This window comes from Macrobrachium nipponense, chromosome 27 (assembly GCF_015104395.2).
Source record: "Macrobrachium nipponense isolate FS-2020 chromosome 27, ASM1510439v2, whole genome shotgun sequence".
NCBI classification, from domain to species: Eukaryota; Metazoa; Arthropoda; class Malacostraca; order Decapoda; family Palaemonidae; genus Macrobrachium; species Macrobrachium nipponense.
The window spans coordinates 71,618,907-71,637,110 of NC_087216.1; the positions used below are offsets into that span (position 1 = coordinate 71,618,907).

General features: G+C 36.8%; 2 protein-coding genes across 23 annotated transcripts in view; both read right to left on the bottom strand.

Moving 5' to 3' along the window:
- Window positions 1–659, bottom strand: part of LOC135201065 (uncharacterized) — an 11,390-nt gene extending 10,731 nt beyond the window's left edge. For 18 of the 20 annotated variants that reach the window (XM_064229949.1, XM_064229941.1, XM_064229950.1 and 15 more), the window contains exon 1: window positions 516–659. The gene's annotated coding sequence lies outside the window, so the exon portion shown is untranslated. The remainder of the gene's footprint in view (window positions 1–515) is intronic. The other 2 variants (XM_064229934.1, XM_064229933.1) reach the window with 2 other exon arrangements.
- Window positions 660–6,054: 5,395 nt separating this feature from the next.
- LOC135201067 (uncharacterized) lies at window positions 6,055–17,416 on the bottom strand. 3 transcript variants are annotated; one of them, XM_064229956.1, is made up of 6 exons: window positions 17,113–17,416; window positions 14,103–14,311; window positions 13,293–13,418; window positions 11,332–11,424; window positions 8,804–8,871; window positions 6,055–8,347 (listed from the first exon to the last, which is right to left on the bottom strand). In XM_064229956.1, exons 2-6 carry the CDS (start codon window positions 14,295–14,297, stop codon window positions 7,537–7,539), a joined length of 1,293 nt encoding a protein of 430 aa, XP_064086026.1. In that variant the 5' UTR covers window positions 14,298–14,311; window positions 17,113–17,416; the 3' UTR covers window positions 6,055–7,536. The 3 variants fall into 3 exon arrangements, with proteins under 3 accessions (XP_064086026.1, XP_064086025.1, XP_064086024.1); XM_064229955.1 differs by having other exon boundaries at window positions 17,109–17,299; XM_064229954.1 differs by having other exon boundaries at window positions 17,117–17,298.
- Window positions 17,417–18,204: the final 788 nt, after the last annotated feature.

Consider the following 18,204-nt stretch of genomic DNA (forward strand, 5'->3'; position numbering starts at 1 on the left):
AGTTTGTATATTAAGCCTTCTTTTGACTATGTTGTTCTTTGTAAAATCAGTTTGCCTCAGTAAAGGGTCGAACAGGGACCGAAAGTACTTGGCTATCTCGCTTTTCATTTTTTCCTTCGTGGCAAAAACCTTTATTTATGTATAAGATTATATTATAATGTATATAGTAATATATATATATATTAGTATACTATATATATATATATGTGTGTGTGTGGTGTGTGTGTGTGTGTGTGTGTGTGTGTGTGTGTGTTTACGTGGCTATAAAACAAAAACTTAAATAACAGAATTTACGATTCAGGCTAAATGCCAAGCGCTGGGACCTATGAGGTCATTCAGCGTCGAAAGGAAGATTAGACAGTAAAAAGGTTTAAACAGGACGCTGCAAATAACCTTAAGCAGCGCCTACAGTGAGCCGCGTGAGGAACACTGACGGCACTAGTACCCTTCTACGGTGCTAAAACCCGAATTATATAATTCACAAATAAACGAAACCACTGATACTATACAATTACCTACAGCTCACGGGTTATCGAAGACTGACCTGACCTTCAGAGGGGCACTGCTTGATGCCCAGAGGTCTGAATTGGCACTGGTGGATATCAGTCAGGATGCCATAGTGCAAACAACTCAAATTAGCGCCAGAGATGATAATGAGTCTATATGTCTATTGTGACATATCCAGCCTACTAGTATGGATCGGATGCATCTGGTTTTGCACAGACTCACTCTGTCTGTCTGTGGATGTGTTTGTTTGTGTAATAACAAAAATAATAACAATATAATAACAGTTCATAACAATCTGTTTCTCTGTAGTTGTGCTATTTATATGTAAAAACAGCAATACAATCATCATAGTGCATTTGGCAATTCAAGAATTCAATAGCACATGCAACGCGTTTTACTATCATAATACTATTCTGTTTGTATCTTAATGATTTTTTCCCATTTATTAATTATTTCTTTATTTTATTTTACAATAAGTGAGATGTTACTGTTATTTTATCATTACCTTTTGTTACTTCTTTCGAATGTACACCATAATTATTCTTTGGAAACTTGAATTTCAAATCAGTGGCGCGTTTGGTGGGCTTGTTCCATACGAAAGCGGTCACATTCTGAATAATAATAATAATAATAATAATAATAATAATAATATATAATAATTAATAGAATAATAATAATAATAATAATAATAATAATTAGCACTGATTTATCATTATTAAGATTATTACTACTAGGAACTTCTGTCCTTTCGAAAGCTGCTGGATTAAACAATACAAGTCAGGTTCCAAAACTTCAAAACTAAAATCTTGCAGATTCTTTGCAAAATGAATGAATGGAATCTGATGACTGGTTTGAGTTGATAGCTTTTAGACCCACCTTCGAAGCAAGAGATATATTAATACTTTACATATGGTTTTAAAAAAAAACTGTCGTACAGCTAGAATTTTATATATGATTATTTCGGTATGTTTTGATTGACGGCTTTTGTTTTACGTTCGTGTGATTCTCCCAAATAAGCAATAAACATATAAGCCGTACAAGATGACTGCTTAAGTTTAGGATAAAGTTTAACATTACTTTTGTTAAATATTTGTTTAACATATTTTCATTCATTCATTGTTTATTCAACCATATTTGGTTGTTTGTAAAAGAGACTTGGAATTTCCCACGTAGTCTCGTTCTATGCAACCTTGTATGTAATTGAAGCTATAACCTAATTAAATAAAATATGACAATTATCTTCTAGGATATTTGTGAAAGTTTCTTATACCATCAAAATTTTTAACAACATCCCTAAAATTTAATAAAACTATCGAGAAATGGTTTGAAATAGCGTTCAAATACATCGGGATAGTAGACCTGGCTCACGTGACGTGACTTCTCTAGACATGACTGACTGTGTTTACGTGAAAAAATAATTTTTGTGGGCGTAAATAACAAACTTATCTTGATAATACTGATGGTCAGTCTCTTGCAGGTAATTTATAAGTTCATCGATGAGTTTACTAATTAGATTTAAGCGGTAAATTTAGCGTTACAATGAAGTTTAGAGACTTGAAGGCAAGACCTGTTCAGTAACATAGGTTGATTGTTTTCGCTGACGAGCCAACGCAAGTTCACTCATTAAAGTATTAAGTTGATTGCACAATAAAGTTTCATGCTGCTTGAATTGCCCCGTTGCCCACTAAATTTATTAATAAAATTGTATATTATTAAATGGTAGCCTGCCTTTGGCAATAACCTATTATATTAATAAATGTCTTCGCAGGAATTATTCCATCCTCATTAGTCAAGGTTCTTACACCACTCGAGATATTGTTATTTTGAACAATTATTGCATTTTGGACTTAAAAATAACCTCTTCCATCCAGTTTTAATGAGAATTAGGGTTACCCAAATGGAAACCAGACATTTTTTGAATGGGGGGAGGGACTCGGGGAGGGCGGGTACGTGGAAAGCACAAAATGATCGAAATAAAATGACATTAATCTTATTGATGGTTCTCATTCTGATTACGCTGATGGAATATTTTCAATCTTTACACCAACCATTATTTTATTTTTAAGTGAAAACAACCTATTATTTCATTTTGAAGTGAAAACAACCTATTATTTCATTTTGGAATTGAAAATAACTCTTTCCTTTGCTTTAATATGTATGGGGGGGGGGGGGGGGGCGGGGGGGGGGGGCAAAGTTGGGATTTTTGGATGAGAGGAAGCACAAAATGGTCTTAATAAAACAAAATTAAATTCCACTAATGGTTCTCATTCTGATGAAGGTGAGGTCCTTGAATTTTTTAAAACTAGCCTAACGTCATACACCAAGATGAGGTCCTGGTACCTGAGTTTGGGTTAGGTTAGGTTAGGTCATTTGCTAAGAAAATGAACGTCAGAAAAATTATATACGAACCTCTTATCTTTTGCAAAAGTATTTCTTGAACCAATGAATACTCCTGTGCAAAGCACAGAGGTTTACATATGGAAAAAAAAAATGCAGTTTACTTTTATTGCCCTTCTTTTATATAAATGTTCATCCTGGGATTAATCTCTTAACCATAGCACTGTATGAAAGTGAAGTTAAATCAAGTTCCTTATTTATATATACTATATGTGATGTGCACATAATAAAATTTAACCCATTTCTTAGGGTAATTAATCACTCAATTTCTTTTACAGGTCTATTGATATTAAATTGAAGTTCTGATTTCAAAGTCGTCAACAAAAAGCAACTGTAAAAATAGTACTTCAAAGGCCCACTTTTTTTTTGGACAAGCTGCAATGGCTGTTTTTAAATTCATGTCTGTAATTGTTGCTTTTTGAAGCTCTGAAGCACAGAGATCAGACACGCCACAAATGATAAGGTATATTGGGCATCACTCAAAGCTGTCATCTCAGTTGCTATATATATAAGGTTTCTGTTCTCCCAAAAATAAGAAAAGTTACTTATGATTTTTTTTTATTGTGTAGGGGTTTCAGTTCTTGCTTTCAAGAGTTTATGTAAATTTTGAATAGTTTGTAAGAAAATTTTTCATTATGGTACTCAGTAGCTCCCGCAGAAAATTGATCAGAGGGCCACTTTTCCATATCACCCAGTCTTTATCCCCTCAGGAAAGTTGTACTTACCACTAAACTTAAGATTTGAATACTGCTTTATTTTCAGATATTATTACAAATGATGCAACATTAATTTTGCAATAGAAATACCAAAATTATTTATGAATGATTAAAAAAACAAAATTTTTTCACCAGGACTTAGAGTTGGGGGCAATGTGTCCAAGTGGTAATTAGTCATTCATATTAGTGGACAAATGTTATTTTGCAAACCAATCCTTTGTATCCCTCTTCTCCTATAGCACTTATTCTTCCAATCCCCTCCCCCCTACATAGGCCTCCTACACACCCAAAAACCTTTCTCAGTCTCTGCTTAGCCTGCGCAGCATTGCCAACCATTGAAGAAAAGTTTTTTTTTCATATCTTTGACATTATTATATACTGTATATACCTGTGGTCCGGTTGTGTCTGGATAATGACAAGCCAGCTAATGTGCATTGGGTAATCGAGAGATTACTGTACTAGCCTACACCTGTAGAGCAAATTTCATTTCTGGTAAATTATACCAGACTAGGCTTTGATCCCCAGACTTAAAGTAAGAAATATTGTAATTATATGCAATGCAAGCAGTGTATGCAACTATTTTTAGCATTGCAATAGTCTGTATGATTATCTAGGTTAGGTTAGGTTGGAAGGAGAAATTTGATTTGGGGATGGGGGGGCGCCCTTGTTTCAGTCATTTAGGTTAGGATGCATCATTGCAACTGTCCATGCTACATTTCCAGGTATTACTTCAGAACCGTTGTAGATGCATCATTCTGCAGTGGGATATGTGGAATGAATGCAGAGTTGAGGGGTCAGGCTACTACTGTATGCCTAGTAGGTGTTTCAGAATCAGGGAATATGACTTGACCAGATTTACATTCATGTAACCTAACCTTAGCTGCTGTGTCCTAACCTGGCCTAAGGGGCATTACCCCAGTTTCTCCTAAACTCTCTCCCGCCCGCCCCCACCCACCCCCAACTTCAAAGTAAGTTTTGATGTCTTACTCTGCATTTTACCTGGCTATGCAGTCTACCACATTGAGGGGCATTTTCATGCTATGTAAATTTTTTGATGACTGCTAGTGTCAGAAGGAAGCTATAAGCCCAAAGTGATTTCTTCCCAATGGTAACCAGGAATTTGTCATTATATGGATGTTCAGTAGTGTTTAATGAAGATAGAATAACAAAGATTATCATTATGTTTATTTACAATGATATAACTTCACTTTCTTACTACACAAGCTTCCACTGAATAGAATGCCTTGATATTGTTAATGTTTTGCAATATTTTTTTTTTCACATGGCTACCACTTTTAGCTTAGTCTTTATAGTGTTTATATTTTGGGTCACATATAACATACTGTTATGTCTCTTTCGTCTTTGATAATGTTACAAAGCTCTCCAAAACACACACATATATTTATATTTATTTATGTATTTTGGGCAACGTTTTACTTGTAAAATGGGGTATTACATGTTTTTAGTATTTCCTGAAACAGTAAATTGTAGTTTGATTTGATTTATATAGATTTTTGGCTTTATGCCAAGCACTGGGACCTATGAGGCCATTCAGCGCTGAAACGGAAATCGACAGTAGAAGGTTTGAAAGGTGTTACAGGAGGAAAACCTCAATGCAGTTGCGCTGTGAAATAATTGTTAGGAGAGGGTGGAGAGTAAGATGGAAGAAAGAGAATATGAATGGAAGTACAGTACAGTGGTCCCCTCGTATTCGCAGGGGATGCGTACCAGACCCCCCCGTGAATAGTTAGAACCCGCGAATGTTTGGAACCCTTATAAAAATGCTAAAAACAGCCTATTTTGTTAGTTAAAACTCAAGAAAAACCCACTAAAAATTTTCCTACATGGTTTTTTTAATAGTTTTATCTCAAAAAGTGCATTTTATGATGAAATTCATCAAAAAAAACCAGGAATTTGTGGATATTTATCATAGAAAAATACCGCGAATGCGCGAATTTTCCGCGAATAATGCAGGGAAACGTTCCCGAGAGAAATCCGCGAATGTGTGAGTCCGCAAATCTGGAGAACACGAATACGGGGGGTCCACTGTAAAAGGAATGAAAGTAGTTGCAGCTAGGGGCGAAGGGACGCCGCAGAGAACCTCAAGTAATGCCTACATTGCACCTAATGAGGTGCGCTGACGGCACTACCCTCCTATGGGGAGTAAACTGTAGTGAAATCTAACATCACCTACTTTTTGCAGGGCCAGGACTGTTACTGGAAGAAATGCCTTTCTAGGTTTCTGTGTCAGGAAGAATTTTCATAATTAAGGTAGACCAAGTCAAGCCCCCCACCACCATTTTGGAAATTAAGATTTGGACGCGGAGCGTAATCCATGTTTTATTAATTTATTCTGAAGTCACATGAACATGTACATTGCTTACAGAAGATGTTGTACGGAGCAACATATATAAAAGGCCCATTAAAACACTGATTTAAAGCTAAGGACTGTATTTCGGTGGACTGACTCCCACCCTTATCATGTATAGTGAATGACAGAAGTTACATTGGCGAAATATATATTGGGAGATATGCCCTTAGGTGATGCGTAGGGTCACCGCCAAGCTGACGTTGGTTCTGTTAATTGTCTTAATCCGCTTCATTGTTGCCTTAAGGAAGATATTGTCTATCTGGTCAGAGTCTCAGGCTTCATTGGAAAGGTTGATCCTATTATAATGTTGTTTTATCAGTGAAGATTCTATCATCTGACATTTGTATTTACAGCTGCTCTTGTATAAAATTCGGGATGAGTTCCAATCCATGGTATGGTTCGTGTTATTTATATGATGGAAAATTGCTGAACTGTGTTGTCCATATCTAACTGAGTGCTTATGTTGAGTTAATCTTTGCGAGAGAGATTTTCCTGCGAAACCATAGTATAACTTATCACAATCCCCACAGGGGATTTCATTAAATCCTATGTCTTTAGAAACTGGTTTCTGCTGAACGTTAATTAAGGATTTCCCTAATGTATTCGGATAAGTGAAGATGAAAGGTTTTGGCTGGCCTAAGGATTGTGTGATCTCTCGTAAATTATCTACGTGAGGGATTATGAGTTTGTGTGTGTATTTTTCCTTTTCTTTGTTTTCTGTGGATTTGTAAAAAATGCTCTTTACTTTATGTATGGCTTTTTCTATTAAGTGCTTGGGGTATTTCAACAAGATAAGTTGATTTCTGATTGTTTCAAGTGCTTTGTTAAGAAAATCTGGGGAGCTAATTCTCAGGGCTCTAAGAATTAAGTTAGTTGCTATGCTGAGTTTAACTGAAATGTCATGATAGCTGTAAGAATGTATGTATGAAAGTGAAACTGTCGTTTTCCTGAAGATAGTAAATTTGTAGTTGTTATTAGTTCTGGCGATTAAGACATCTAAAAAGGGGATATTGTTTCCCCATTCTACTTTAAATTTTATGCTCAGGACCAAGGAATATAATTTTTGTAGAAAGACATCAAAATTGCCCCACTCGCTTTTCTAATATGTTAAGATGTCGTCTACATAACGAAGCCTAATCATATCTGCAGGTTTGATAGAGTCTATCGAAATACTCCATATATAAGTTTGCTAACACAGGACAAAGTGGACTCCCCATACTGCAACCAAATATTGATGATAAAAGTTATCACCAAAGAAGTGTCAGAGTACTAGCCTAATCAAGCCTTCTTATCCAAATATATGTATCTTGTAACCTAAGCTGCGCCAGTGAAAAGAAGAAAATAATGAATACAGCATAACAACTATATAATGTTATATATAAATTTAGTTTTCAATTATGGGCTTTCTGTAATAATCGGTCTGTGGCCCTCAAAAGACAGCAATAACAAAAAAAGTCAGTTCAGAACTGAAGCTCCGATAAAGGGAACAAACGAACCTGCTTGATAGCGGAAGCTCCGATAGATGAAACAGAAGATGTATCAATACTAACAAACACATTTCTCAGCAGGACAAAATCCTGCGGCACAGTTGATTCTGCACCACTCGTCCAGTCCTGGTACCCAGTGGGGCGTCCCTTTATCGACGCCCCGGCAACCAGCACCAGCAAAGTCTTTCCCACCACCTGGCTTTTTGCCTCCAGCCCAAGGACCTTTACCTTTTCCTCCTGATTCACCTGACCCATGACCCTGGCCACGTGAACCTGCTGATCCAGCAAGACCACCTCCAAAACCACCACTTGAACCTGCAGATCCAGTGTGACTGCCTCCAAAACCACCAGTTGAAACAGCAGATCCTGTGTGACTGCCTCCGAAACCACCACTTGAACCTGCTGATCCAGAGTGACTGCCTCCAAAACCACCACTGGAACTAGTAGATCCAGTGTGACCCCCTCCAAAACTACCACTTGAACCTGCTGATCCAGCGTGACCGCCTCCGAAACCACCACTTGAACCTGCTGATCCAGTGTGACCTCCTCCAAAACCACCACTTGAGCCTGTGGATCCAGAGTGACTGCCTCCAAAACCACCACTTGAACCTGCAGATCCAGCGTGACCTCCTCCGAAACCACTACTTGAACCTGCAGATCCAGAGTGACTGCCTCCAAAACCACTACTTGAACCTGCAGATCCAGCGTGACCTCCTCCGAAACCACCACTTGAACCTCCTGATCCAGAGTGACCCCCTCCAAAGGCCCCACCTGAGCCATCAGACCCGGAGCCCCCACTTCCTTTTCCTTGACCTCCTGGGTAACTTGGCACAACGTACTGACTGTCATCCACCCCAGAGAAGCCTGATCTGTTGGAAAGAACAGATGCTATGTCATAAAATTGTAAGATGCTACATTTCACATAATATAACATAAGATCAAATCTTTTCCCTATAGAGATATCATAAGTGCACTGCATCTAGCATATTTCCACCTTCAAGAAAACACAGCAAGTACACACTATCAGAAGTAACAGCGAAGTTACTCGTATCTGTATCCTCTTGCTATTGTCTTCATAACTAACCGTAAATGACTTCAGTTTTGCCCAATCTTAAATTGTAACAAAACAGAGATTAAACTGAGATGATTTAACGCACATTTCTGTTAAGACTGCAGAAATCTAAAGAGTTTCATGGATTCTTGCTCCGTATGTTGATCGTAAACTGACTACAAAGAATTTTAAAGACAGGTCATTGGGTAGTTGATCGATCGTTTGAGAGAGAGAGAGAGAGAGAGAGAGAGAAACCAATGCTTATAGTACTGACCCTCCTCCGTCGGATGATGCCTCAATCACATTTGGCCAAACGTCCTCATGGTGTTGGGACAAATCAACCTGCAAGTGAGAGTCCGGAATTGAATCCCAAATTTCACAAAACACATTTCATGTTTATATAAACAAGTAATCCTTCAATTATCTGGATTGATAGAGCCGAGGCCCTGTCGGATAACGACAAAATCTGGGTAATGGCGCAAGGTACTCTTCCTCACCTTACCCTATCAATGCTGCCTAGCTGTAAACACTGACTATGCGAATAAACAATAAACATTATAACTTAAACTGAAAACCTAGTGCGAAAAGCAGTTATCTACTCCCTTCTTTTCCTCTCGCACGTGACATATAATTCAGTAGGCTACACAATTTTTTTCATTTGCACCAAACACCTCAAAATACATTGTCTTTTTCACACAAAAAGTAAACTTTTTGCTCTCGTATGCAACACAGTATAGTATTTTACACAAACAAATTTATAAAAAGATTCTAATAACACTATGAAAATAATGTTCACTCTTTCTTTACCCGTGTGCGCTGCTCTTCCAGCTTATAATGACTGGACGTTTGAAAAACTTAGTCTAATGTAAATATACCTTAGTGTTTCTCTCTCTCTACTCTATCTTAGCAGTGTACAGTCCATATCCTTTAATAAAATATGAATTGCTGTATCATAAACTTTAAAACATGAAACTAAACAAGCTCCAGGAAGTTCATAGACACCATTGAATGAGTAAGTGCAGAATACAGTAAAAATATAGTGTAAGTGAGAGTTCTGTAGCATGAAATATAAATAAAAAAGTGGAGTGTGAGGGTTAATGTACGTAGCTTTCAATTTAAACATGCCTTAGTTATTGGTCTCTGTGTCTCTCATTTCCAGTACTGTACATAACCTTTGATGAAATATGAATTACTGTGTCATAAACAAAATCACAAAACCAAACAAGCTCCGCGAAGTCTGCCTAGCCCTCTTCACCTATCCACCTCTGCATCCCCACCACTTCCCTTCTGGAGAAACTGCTCCCCAGCGCCACCCACCTTCCAAAACAATCCCTTCTCAGAGTTCCATACACTCTTACTGCCCTCCCAACCTCTCCCATGGTGTCCAACCATCTGACAACTGTCCCCCTAAAACCCTTTCTCAATCTGTTTATGAGTGTAAGCAGTTACTAACGTTCTCCTGAGGCAGCGTGGCATGCCAGCCTTTTTAAAAAAAAAAAAAAAAATTTTATATATGGATCATATATCTTTGGGCTTTGGTCCCTGGGGTCCAGTTGTGTTCAGTTAATGACGAGTCCCAGATAATGATGACCCGTATAATCGAGGGATTACTTAATATATATATATATATATATATATATATATAATATATATATATATATATATATACTATATATATACAAAAATATACTGAGGTCGAGGTGGGTTGATGCCGACTCCAAAACAACGAACAACTGAGAGCAACAGGTATTTGTAGTTGAGAGGCGGCATAAACTTATGGCCTCATGTGGTGGTGGTGTGGTTTAAAGCTTCTCTGTGCGTCCTGGATTTGTTGGGTTGGATGGTTCGCGCCCGTGAGCTGACAAATCTCTTATCGACTAAAAACTTCCCCTTCGGATAACATATATGAAAATATATTAATTCCAAGGTAAAGCGAATTAGATAATAGAGGACATTATAGCTCGATGTATGTATATGACTCACGGTAATGAGATATGACATATATATATATATATATATATATATATATATATATATATATATATATATCATATATATATATATAATATTATATATATAATACATAATATAAGTAAATATAATATATAATTATATATTAATAATATAATATTATATATATTATAATATTATTATATTATTACTTTATATATATTATTATATATATATATAATATAATATAATATATGTAAATTATATATAATTATTATAATATTATATATTATATATTATTACTATACAGGAGTCCCTGGGTTACCCCCGGGACGGGGGTCCGTTCTTGAGACGCGTCGTAACGCCCGGAAAAAAGAAATCGTTCGCGTAAGCCGAAACATCGTTCCTAAAAAATCCTTAAGAAAAAACCCTTTACTTTTAATGCTTTGGCTTTGGTAATGCCCATTGAAAACTATTGTAAACTGCATTCTTATTGACATTTTTCATAAATTAAAACTTTTAAATATGTGATTTATTTTGCCATTATTTTTTGGTGTTTCGTTTCTTATTTCATGCTGCCAGGATCAGGGTTGTTTAGGCGTTTCGATAACCCATGGGAACATGCGTTGTTAAACCCTGGGAAAAATAATTTTGCTGCATATGGAAATATAATTGAAAAGCGTCGTAATAACCCTCGGAACGTCGTAAGACCGGAGGACTGTCGTAACCCGGGGACTGCCTGATATATATATAGATATATATATATATATTATCTATAATATATATATATATATATGTCATAATCCAAAACAAAAGCTGCATAGTTGACACTCCTTTTTATCGTTCGTTTACCTGAGACGACTGAGTGGGAGGCCACCTTGATTCGCTGGTGTCCAGATCTTCCCGAACTTTGGCGGCATTGAATGTATCTGCGCTGACGTTGATCTGAAAATAGATAAAACAAACATATAAATAATAAATGAATAGATTAATAATTGTGTGAATAAATGCATGAATGGATAACAAACAAATTGAATACTTAATCAAATAAGGACTATTAACAATGTTCCCAGGACTATTATGGGAGTAATGATTCTCACGGTTACAGAAATTGAAAATATGTAATGATTCTTTTTGTCAAAAGTATGAAAATAATTAGTTTTAGTTTTTTTTAAAACGAAATTAGACATCCTTAAGGCTGAACATAACTTAATCGAATCTAAGTTTTAAGACTACTCGAGCCATTCTCCGTAGGGGGATAATTCTGTCAGTGCATCTTGTGCAATGCTCTGCGGGCATTACTTAAGGTTCTTTGCAGCGTCTCTTCAGCCCTTAGCTGCAACCCTCTTTGTCCATTTTACTATACCTCTGTTCATACTCTGTGTCTTCCGTCTTACTTTCTGCCCTCTCATAACATTTGTTTCAATGCTATTTTAGATTTTTTTTACGTGGCTAGGAACCAATTGGGTACTAAACAATGGGACCTATAGCTTATTGTGGGATCCAAACCACATTATATCAAGGAATGAATTTCTAATCGTCAGAAATAAATTCTTCTAATTCCGCATTGGCAGCAGTGGGGAGCGAACTTGAGGTAGCAGATTGATAGGAGAGTACACAAACCGCTAGCTCTCTGTGGAACGTATACAGGCAGTTCCTGGGTTACATCAGGTTCAGGTTAAGTCGTTCCGGACTTAAGACACTTGCCTCATGGCGCTGTTAACCTGCTTTACAGCACTGTAACCTGGACTTACATCGCTGTTGCTATTTATTCACATTATAATTATGATGATTCGGGTTAAGGCAGTTTCCGGCTTACAACTCCCTGACTGGTACGGAACCTTCACCATAACCCAAGGACTGCCTGTATACACATTATTCCAAAAAATTTCGCCTATTCATGATATTTTTCACAGAATAATATTCACTAATTACTGTACTGTAATTACTGACTAATGTATATTTAGTGATAAAACTATTAACACTTGGGTATGAGCGTTTTTAGATGGATATTTTATCTGATCGACCAAAATAGGATTTTAGCTATTTGTGGCGGGGTTGGGGGCTTTGGTACGTATTGCGATCCATCTATTTCTTCATATTCGTCCACTCAACTGCCATTTTTCTTTCACTTGGTGGTTTTCATCCATGTTCATTAATATGGAGTTTAACCATCTTTATTCATCAGCCTAATGTTCATACACAAATCTTCATCCGCTTGATCGTTATTCATCCGCCCGACTTCGTTTATCCTTGATCATCTGTATGCAATTTATTATTCGCCAGTATTCATCCACACGATGTCCATTCATTTATGCTCATCCACTTGATAATGAGTCATCCAGTCAATTTTTTTATACACAATAATCCATCCATAGTTGACGCATTCATCTGCATCCGCTGAATCATCCATTTGCTGTCTAGCCATCCACATTTCAAATCCGTCAAGCGGGAGTGCCATCAGCGCACCTCACATGTGGTGCCCTGTAGGGTCATTGCAGCGTCCCTTCCTAGGGGCCCCTAGTTGCAACCTCTTTCATTCCTTTTACTGTACTTCCATTCTTATTCTTTTCCATCTCACCTTTCTCAACCCTCTGCTAACAATTGATTCACAGTGCAACTGCTTTGAGGTTTCTTTCCTGTTACACCTTTCAAACCTTTCGCTCTCGGTTTCCTGTTCATCACTGAACGACTTCATAATAGGTTCGAGCTCTTGGCCTAAATTCTACATTCTATTCTATATATTCTGGAATCCTCCTATTTGCTGTTTTAAGTCGACCACATTCACCCGTTCGAGGTTCATCCGGCCTTACCGTTGTGATGTGCTGGAGTAAGGTATGTGCAGTCTCGCAGTGTGGACCAACGAACAGGGAAAGACCCTGACCTGTCTTGACCAGTTCTTCGTCCAGGGAAGTCACCAAGCTGTCCATGAGCTGCATCTATGAATAATAGTAATAATAATATTAAAAGCACATTCTTCATGTCTATCTTGAACGTTAAATAAACCAGAGTAGAAAACCAAGTTTATGTGAATAAGCTTAAAGAAATCATGAGCTTTCTTCCTTACCTGAGGTTCCTCTTCAGCGGAAGAGGACCTTAGTGAAGGTAGGTATCCTGTTTTTATGTTTATTCACTTAAACTTGATTTCCTACAGTGGCCTTTTAGCTTTTTATTAACCGATGATGAGAATAATGTTAGGTTCAAACTTGGTGAAGCATTCCGGATAGCCCGCAACCACACTAAAAGGGATGTTTACGTGGGGTGGGTGGGGGTGGGGGGTGGGGGGAAGCCAACCCATATTTAGCAAACCCCTGTTTTACATTTGATAGAATAATGATAATGATGATATAAATAGCATTAATAGTATTAACAGACTGAGATCTCTTTAGATTGTTCCAAGGGTAATCTACCCAGGCATCAGACAAAGTTGGAGGCTAACACCAGTTACCGACCTGAATAATTTACTGCCCTTTGTTTATGTGTTATTTATTATCTAATTTTTGTTTTTATGTTCGTCCCCTAAGGAGCTAGAATTAAACGCAGCGACCATTTTGCACCTAAACTGGTAGTTACCAAACAAGAGGGGCACGTGATAGCAGTCTTCAGTTCTACCAAATGCTTACCGTCTGGACAACGTAATTCCTCAGCAGTTTGAGTCTGGTGAGGCCCTCTGCTTGCCTCTGCACCTCGTTGCAAACGACGCCACGGCAGGAGTCCCAAGAACTTCCCCTCTGAGAGGAAACGCCCGTCAGTGAAACGCCGAGGATTACGAACGTTGTCCACAGGCAGACGCCCGTAAGAGGCGTGATGCCTCTCATCTCCGGTGGATGTTCTGAAAGACAGGAAGATTGGTTTTCATTTTTGAGGGCTCAGTTTTAGTTCATTTCACTCATTAAATACTTAGTTTTGGTTAATTTCACTCAACAAATCATTTAAGCGCCTCAGTGGCGTGGTCGGTTTGGTCTTGGCTTGCCACCTCGGTGGCCGCGAGTTCAGTTCTCGGGCATTCCATAGAGGGGTCAGAGATGTGTATTTCTGGTGATAGAAGTTCACTCCATACTTGGTTCGGAAGTCGTGTAAAGCCGTTGGTCCCGTTACTGAATAACCACTGGTTCCATGCAATGTAAATACACCATACAAATAAACAAACATCAATAAATGTCTCTCGTCGTCAGTGGATGTTTTGAGAGAAAGGAAACGTGGTATAGACATTTTCAGGTGTTGAGTTTTTGTTACGACCAAGACAACTGCTATAGCTTGTATTCTCACAGATTTGTTCACTCAACTGCGATTCCAAAATTGTCGTGACGCCAAGTTTGGTAGCCATAAATCAATCAATACATCATACCTAAAGTTTAAGCATGAGTTTTGGAAAAGGTTGTTAGTTTGATGCATTGAAAGGGAAGCTGGTGTTTTTGTATTATTATTTTTTTTATTATTATTATTATGGTCTCTTTTAGTCATCTTATTCGACTGGGTGGTATTGATAGTGTGGGGTTCCTGGTTGTATCTTGCCTCCTTAGGAGTCCATCACTTCTCTCACTATGTGCGCTGTTTCTAGTAGCGCACTCTTCTGCGTGAGTCCTGGTGCTACTTCGGTCTCTATAGTTTTTCCAGGTTCCTTTTCAGGGATCTAGGGATCGTGCCTCCTAGTGTCCCTATGATGATGGGTACAATTTCCACTGGCATATCCCATATCCTTCTTATTTCTATTTTCAGGTCCTGATACTTATCAATCTTTTCCCTTTCTTTCTCTTCAACTCTGGTGTCCCATGGTATTGCGACATCGATGAGTGATACTTTCTTCTTGATTTTGTCAATCAACGTCACGTCTGGTCTATTTGCACGTATCACCCTATATCCTGATCTGATACCATAGTCCCAGAGGATCTTTGCCTGATTGTTTTCTATCACTCCTCAGGTTGGTGTTCGTACCACTTATTACTGCAAGGTAGCTGGAGTTTCTGCACAGGCTCCAGTGGAGGGCTTTTGCCACTGAATCAACCTCTTTTTTGTATGGTTCTGTGCAAGTGCCGGACATTCGCTTGCTTTGTGTATTATTATTATTCAGAAGATGAAGAACCCTATTCATATGGAACAAGCCCACCAAAGGGGCCATTGACTTGAAATTCTTGAAGCTTCCAAAGAATATTATGGTGTTCATTCTAAAGAAGTAACAGAAGGTAATGGGAATGACAGAAGGAGGAGATCACCTATTAGAAGAACGTATGAATTAACAGACTTATGAAAAATGAAAATAAGGAGGATTATATCAGCGCAGTAATGCATTGCAACTTCGCCTGAACGTTTGGAGAACTTCCAGTCGCACAACTTCCTCTGGGAGGCTACATCATTTATACCAATCATTATAGAAAAGATGACTCCTTAAAGGTCGTTTCTACTCAGTCTGGTGTGATTCATGCTACACTGTGACCCATTACCAACAGCATTAGGTCTTACAGGTCTGTTTGTCAATGATAATTCGATGTTTTGATACAGAAGTCAGTCCTTTATCTGGATATATATAGTATATATATATATATATATATATAGTATATATGTATAGTATATATTTATATATATATTTATATATATATATATATATATATATATATATATAATATATATATATATATATATATATATATATATATATAGTAATATATATATATATATATATATATATATATATATATATATATATATATATATATATAGATATACATATATATTTCTATATATTTTATATATTATATGTATATATATATATATATATATATATATATATATATATATATATATATATATATATATATATATATATATATATATATATATATATATATATATATATATTTATATATATACGTATATATATATATATATATATATATATAACATTGTGTAAATCCTAGAAAATCTGTTACAAAAACAAACCAATAATGATTTAATTTTTATATGTAACGAATAAGACTTATTAATGCGACCGTAGAAATAGATAGATAGAGAGAGAGAGAGAGAGAGCGAATATCCAGTTCTTGTTTGTATGAACCCCACATAACAGAATGTGTAAACAGGATGTTATTCAGATATCGTCCAAGAAATTCTCTCTCTCTCTCTCTCTCTCTCGATTTGCCAAGAAGAAATTGCGAATGGACAGGAAGGAGGCCTGAAATATATACTTGGAGTTTTGAAAGAGTAAACGAAAAAAATAATAATTCATATTGATTCGCTTTCTAATGGTTTGATTTAAAAGTTGCAGTGTTTTTAGGGCCCGTCATATAGATATATATATTATTATATATATATATATATCTATATATATATATATATATATATATATATATATATATATATATATATGTATGTTATGTATATAAAAGTAAAGAATTCTTCTGTTAAAACAGGATACGTCTCAAGTATGAAAGGCCCGGCCCCATTCAAACACTCTGGTTTAAAGCTAATTTGACTATATTTCGGTGGAGCAGGGTGTTTTCTATATATAGATATATATTGTAAATGTTAACCCATTTTAATCCTTAACAAAAACTAAACCGCAAATAATAATAATAATAATAATAATAATAATAATAATAATAATAATAATAATAATAATAAATAATAAATACCTACTCACAGAGCTACGTAATTGGCGAACACCGAAAAATCTTATCGAACACGAACCGGACCTCTTCCTAGGGGGCAGGCACCACTTGATACCAAGAGGTCTGTTTGGCCACTGTTGGGTTGTCAGCGAGGATGGCACGGTGCCAACTCCTTTTGAGGGCACAGACAACGACCTACTGTGTGCTGTAAGATTCACGGTGATGTGGGTCGGATTTGTATAACTGGCTTTGTACGGCGTCCTTGTTGCTTGTTGTTCTGTTGCCTCGCTGCTGTTGTGCTCCAGAACAACAGTAACAGGTGTTAGAATCACAAATTATTTTCCTTCGGAAGCTGCTGAGTTTCCATTTTGAAATTGTGTAGGTTCCATCAGCTTTCAGACACTTCTAAATTCACTGCTATTCGCTCAATTATAGAAATTCCTTTAAGTGGGTGGTTGGGGGAAGTTCCGTCATCACTTGGAGGTTCTTTGCAACGTCCCCTCCTAAGCCCCCCCACCCAGCAACTGCAACACCTTTCAGTTCCTCTTACTGTACCCCCGTTCGTGTTCTCTTTCTTCCATCTTCCTAGCCACCTTCTCCTATGTTTCCAATTGCAACTGCAAAAAGATTCTCCTCCTGTTAACACCTTTCAAGTTTCAAACCCCAGTTCGATCAGAATTGAATGACCTCATTGGTCTAGGTGCTTGGCCTTAGGCCTAAATTTTATATTACAGTCCTAGATACACAGGTGGTGTGAGTGTTGAAGGTAGAAAGTTCTGTATATTTAGAAAGGAATTGCTTGTAGGAAGGTATACCGGGGACATATTGCTTAAGTGAATTTTTTTATGGGAGAAGACATATATATTTGAGGGTCGTATTTTAAAGGCCTTTTTTTTTTTTTTTTTTTTTTTTTTTTTTCGTTTTTTTGGTGCCACGTATTGCATTATGAAATCTTTACAATTTATGTAATTTCTCCCTTAATTCAAACTACTTTCTTACCATTTTGACTTATTAATACTAAAATGATTAAGAAATAATTTTTAAATTTAATTCTTCGCACTGACAAACATATTTCTATATGCAAACAAATTTGTAAGCCTAAAAACGGGTATTATAAAAA

What these genes read in the sequence shown, in the direction of transcription:
- LOC135201067 (XM_064229956.1), bottom strand. Translation starts at nt 14,297, where the DNA reads ATGAGAGGCATCACGCCTCTTACGGGCGTCTGCCTGTGGACAACGTTC. An exon ending in GGAATTACGTTGTCCAGACG is followed by an intron (nt 13,419 to 14,102) that starts GTAAGCATTTGG and finishes TATTATTCATAG; the next exon opens with ATGCAGCTCATGGACAGCTT. An exon ending in TACTCCAGCACATCACAACG is followed by an intron (nt 11,425 to 13,292) that starts GTAAGGCCGGAT and finishes ATCTATTTTCAG; the next exon opens with ATCAACGTCAGCGCAGATAC.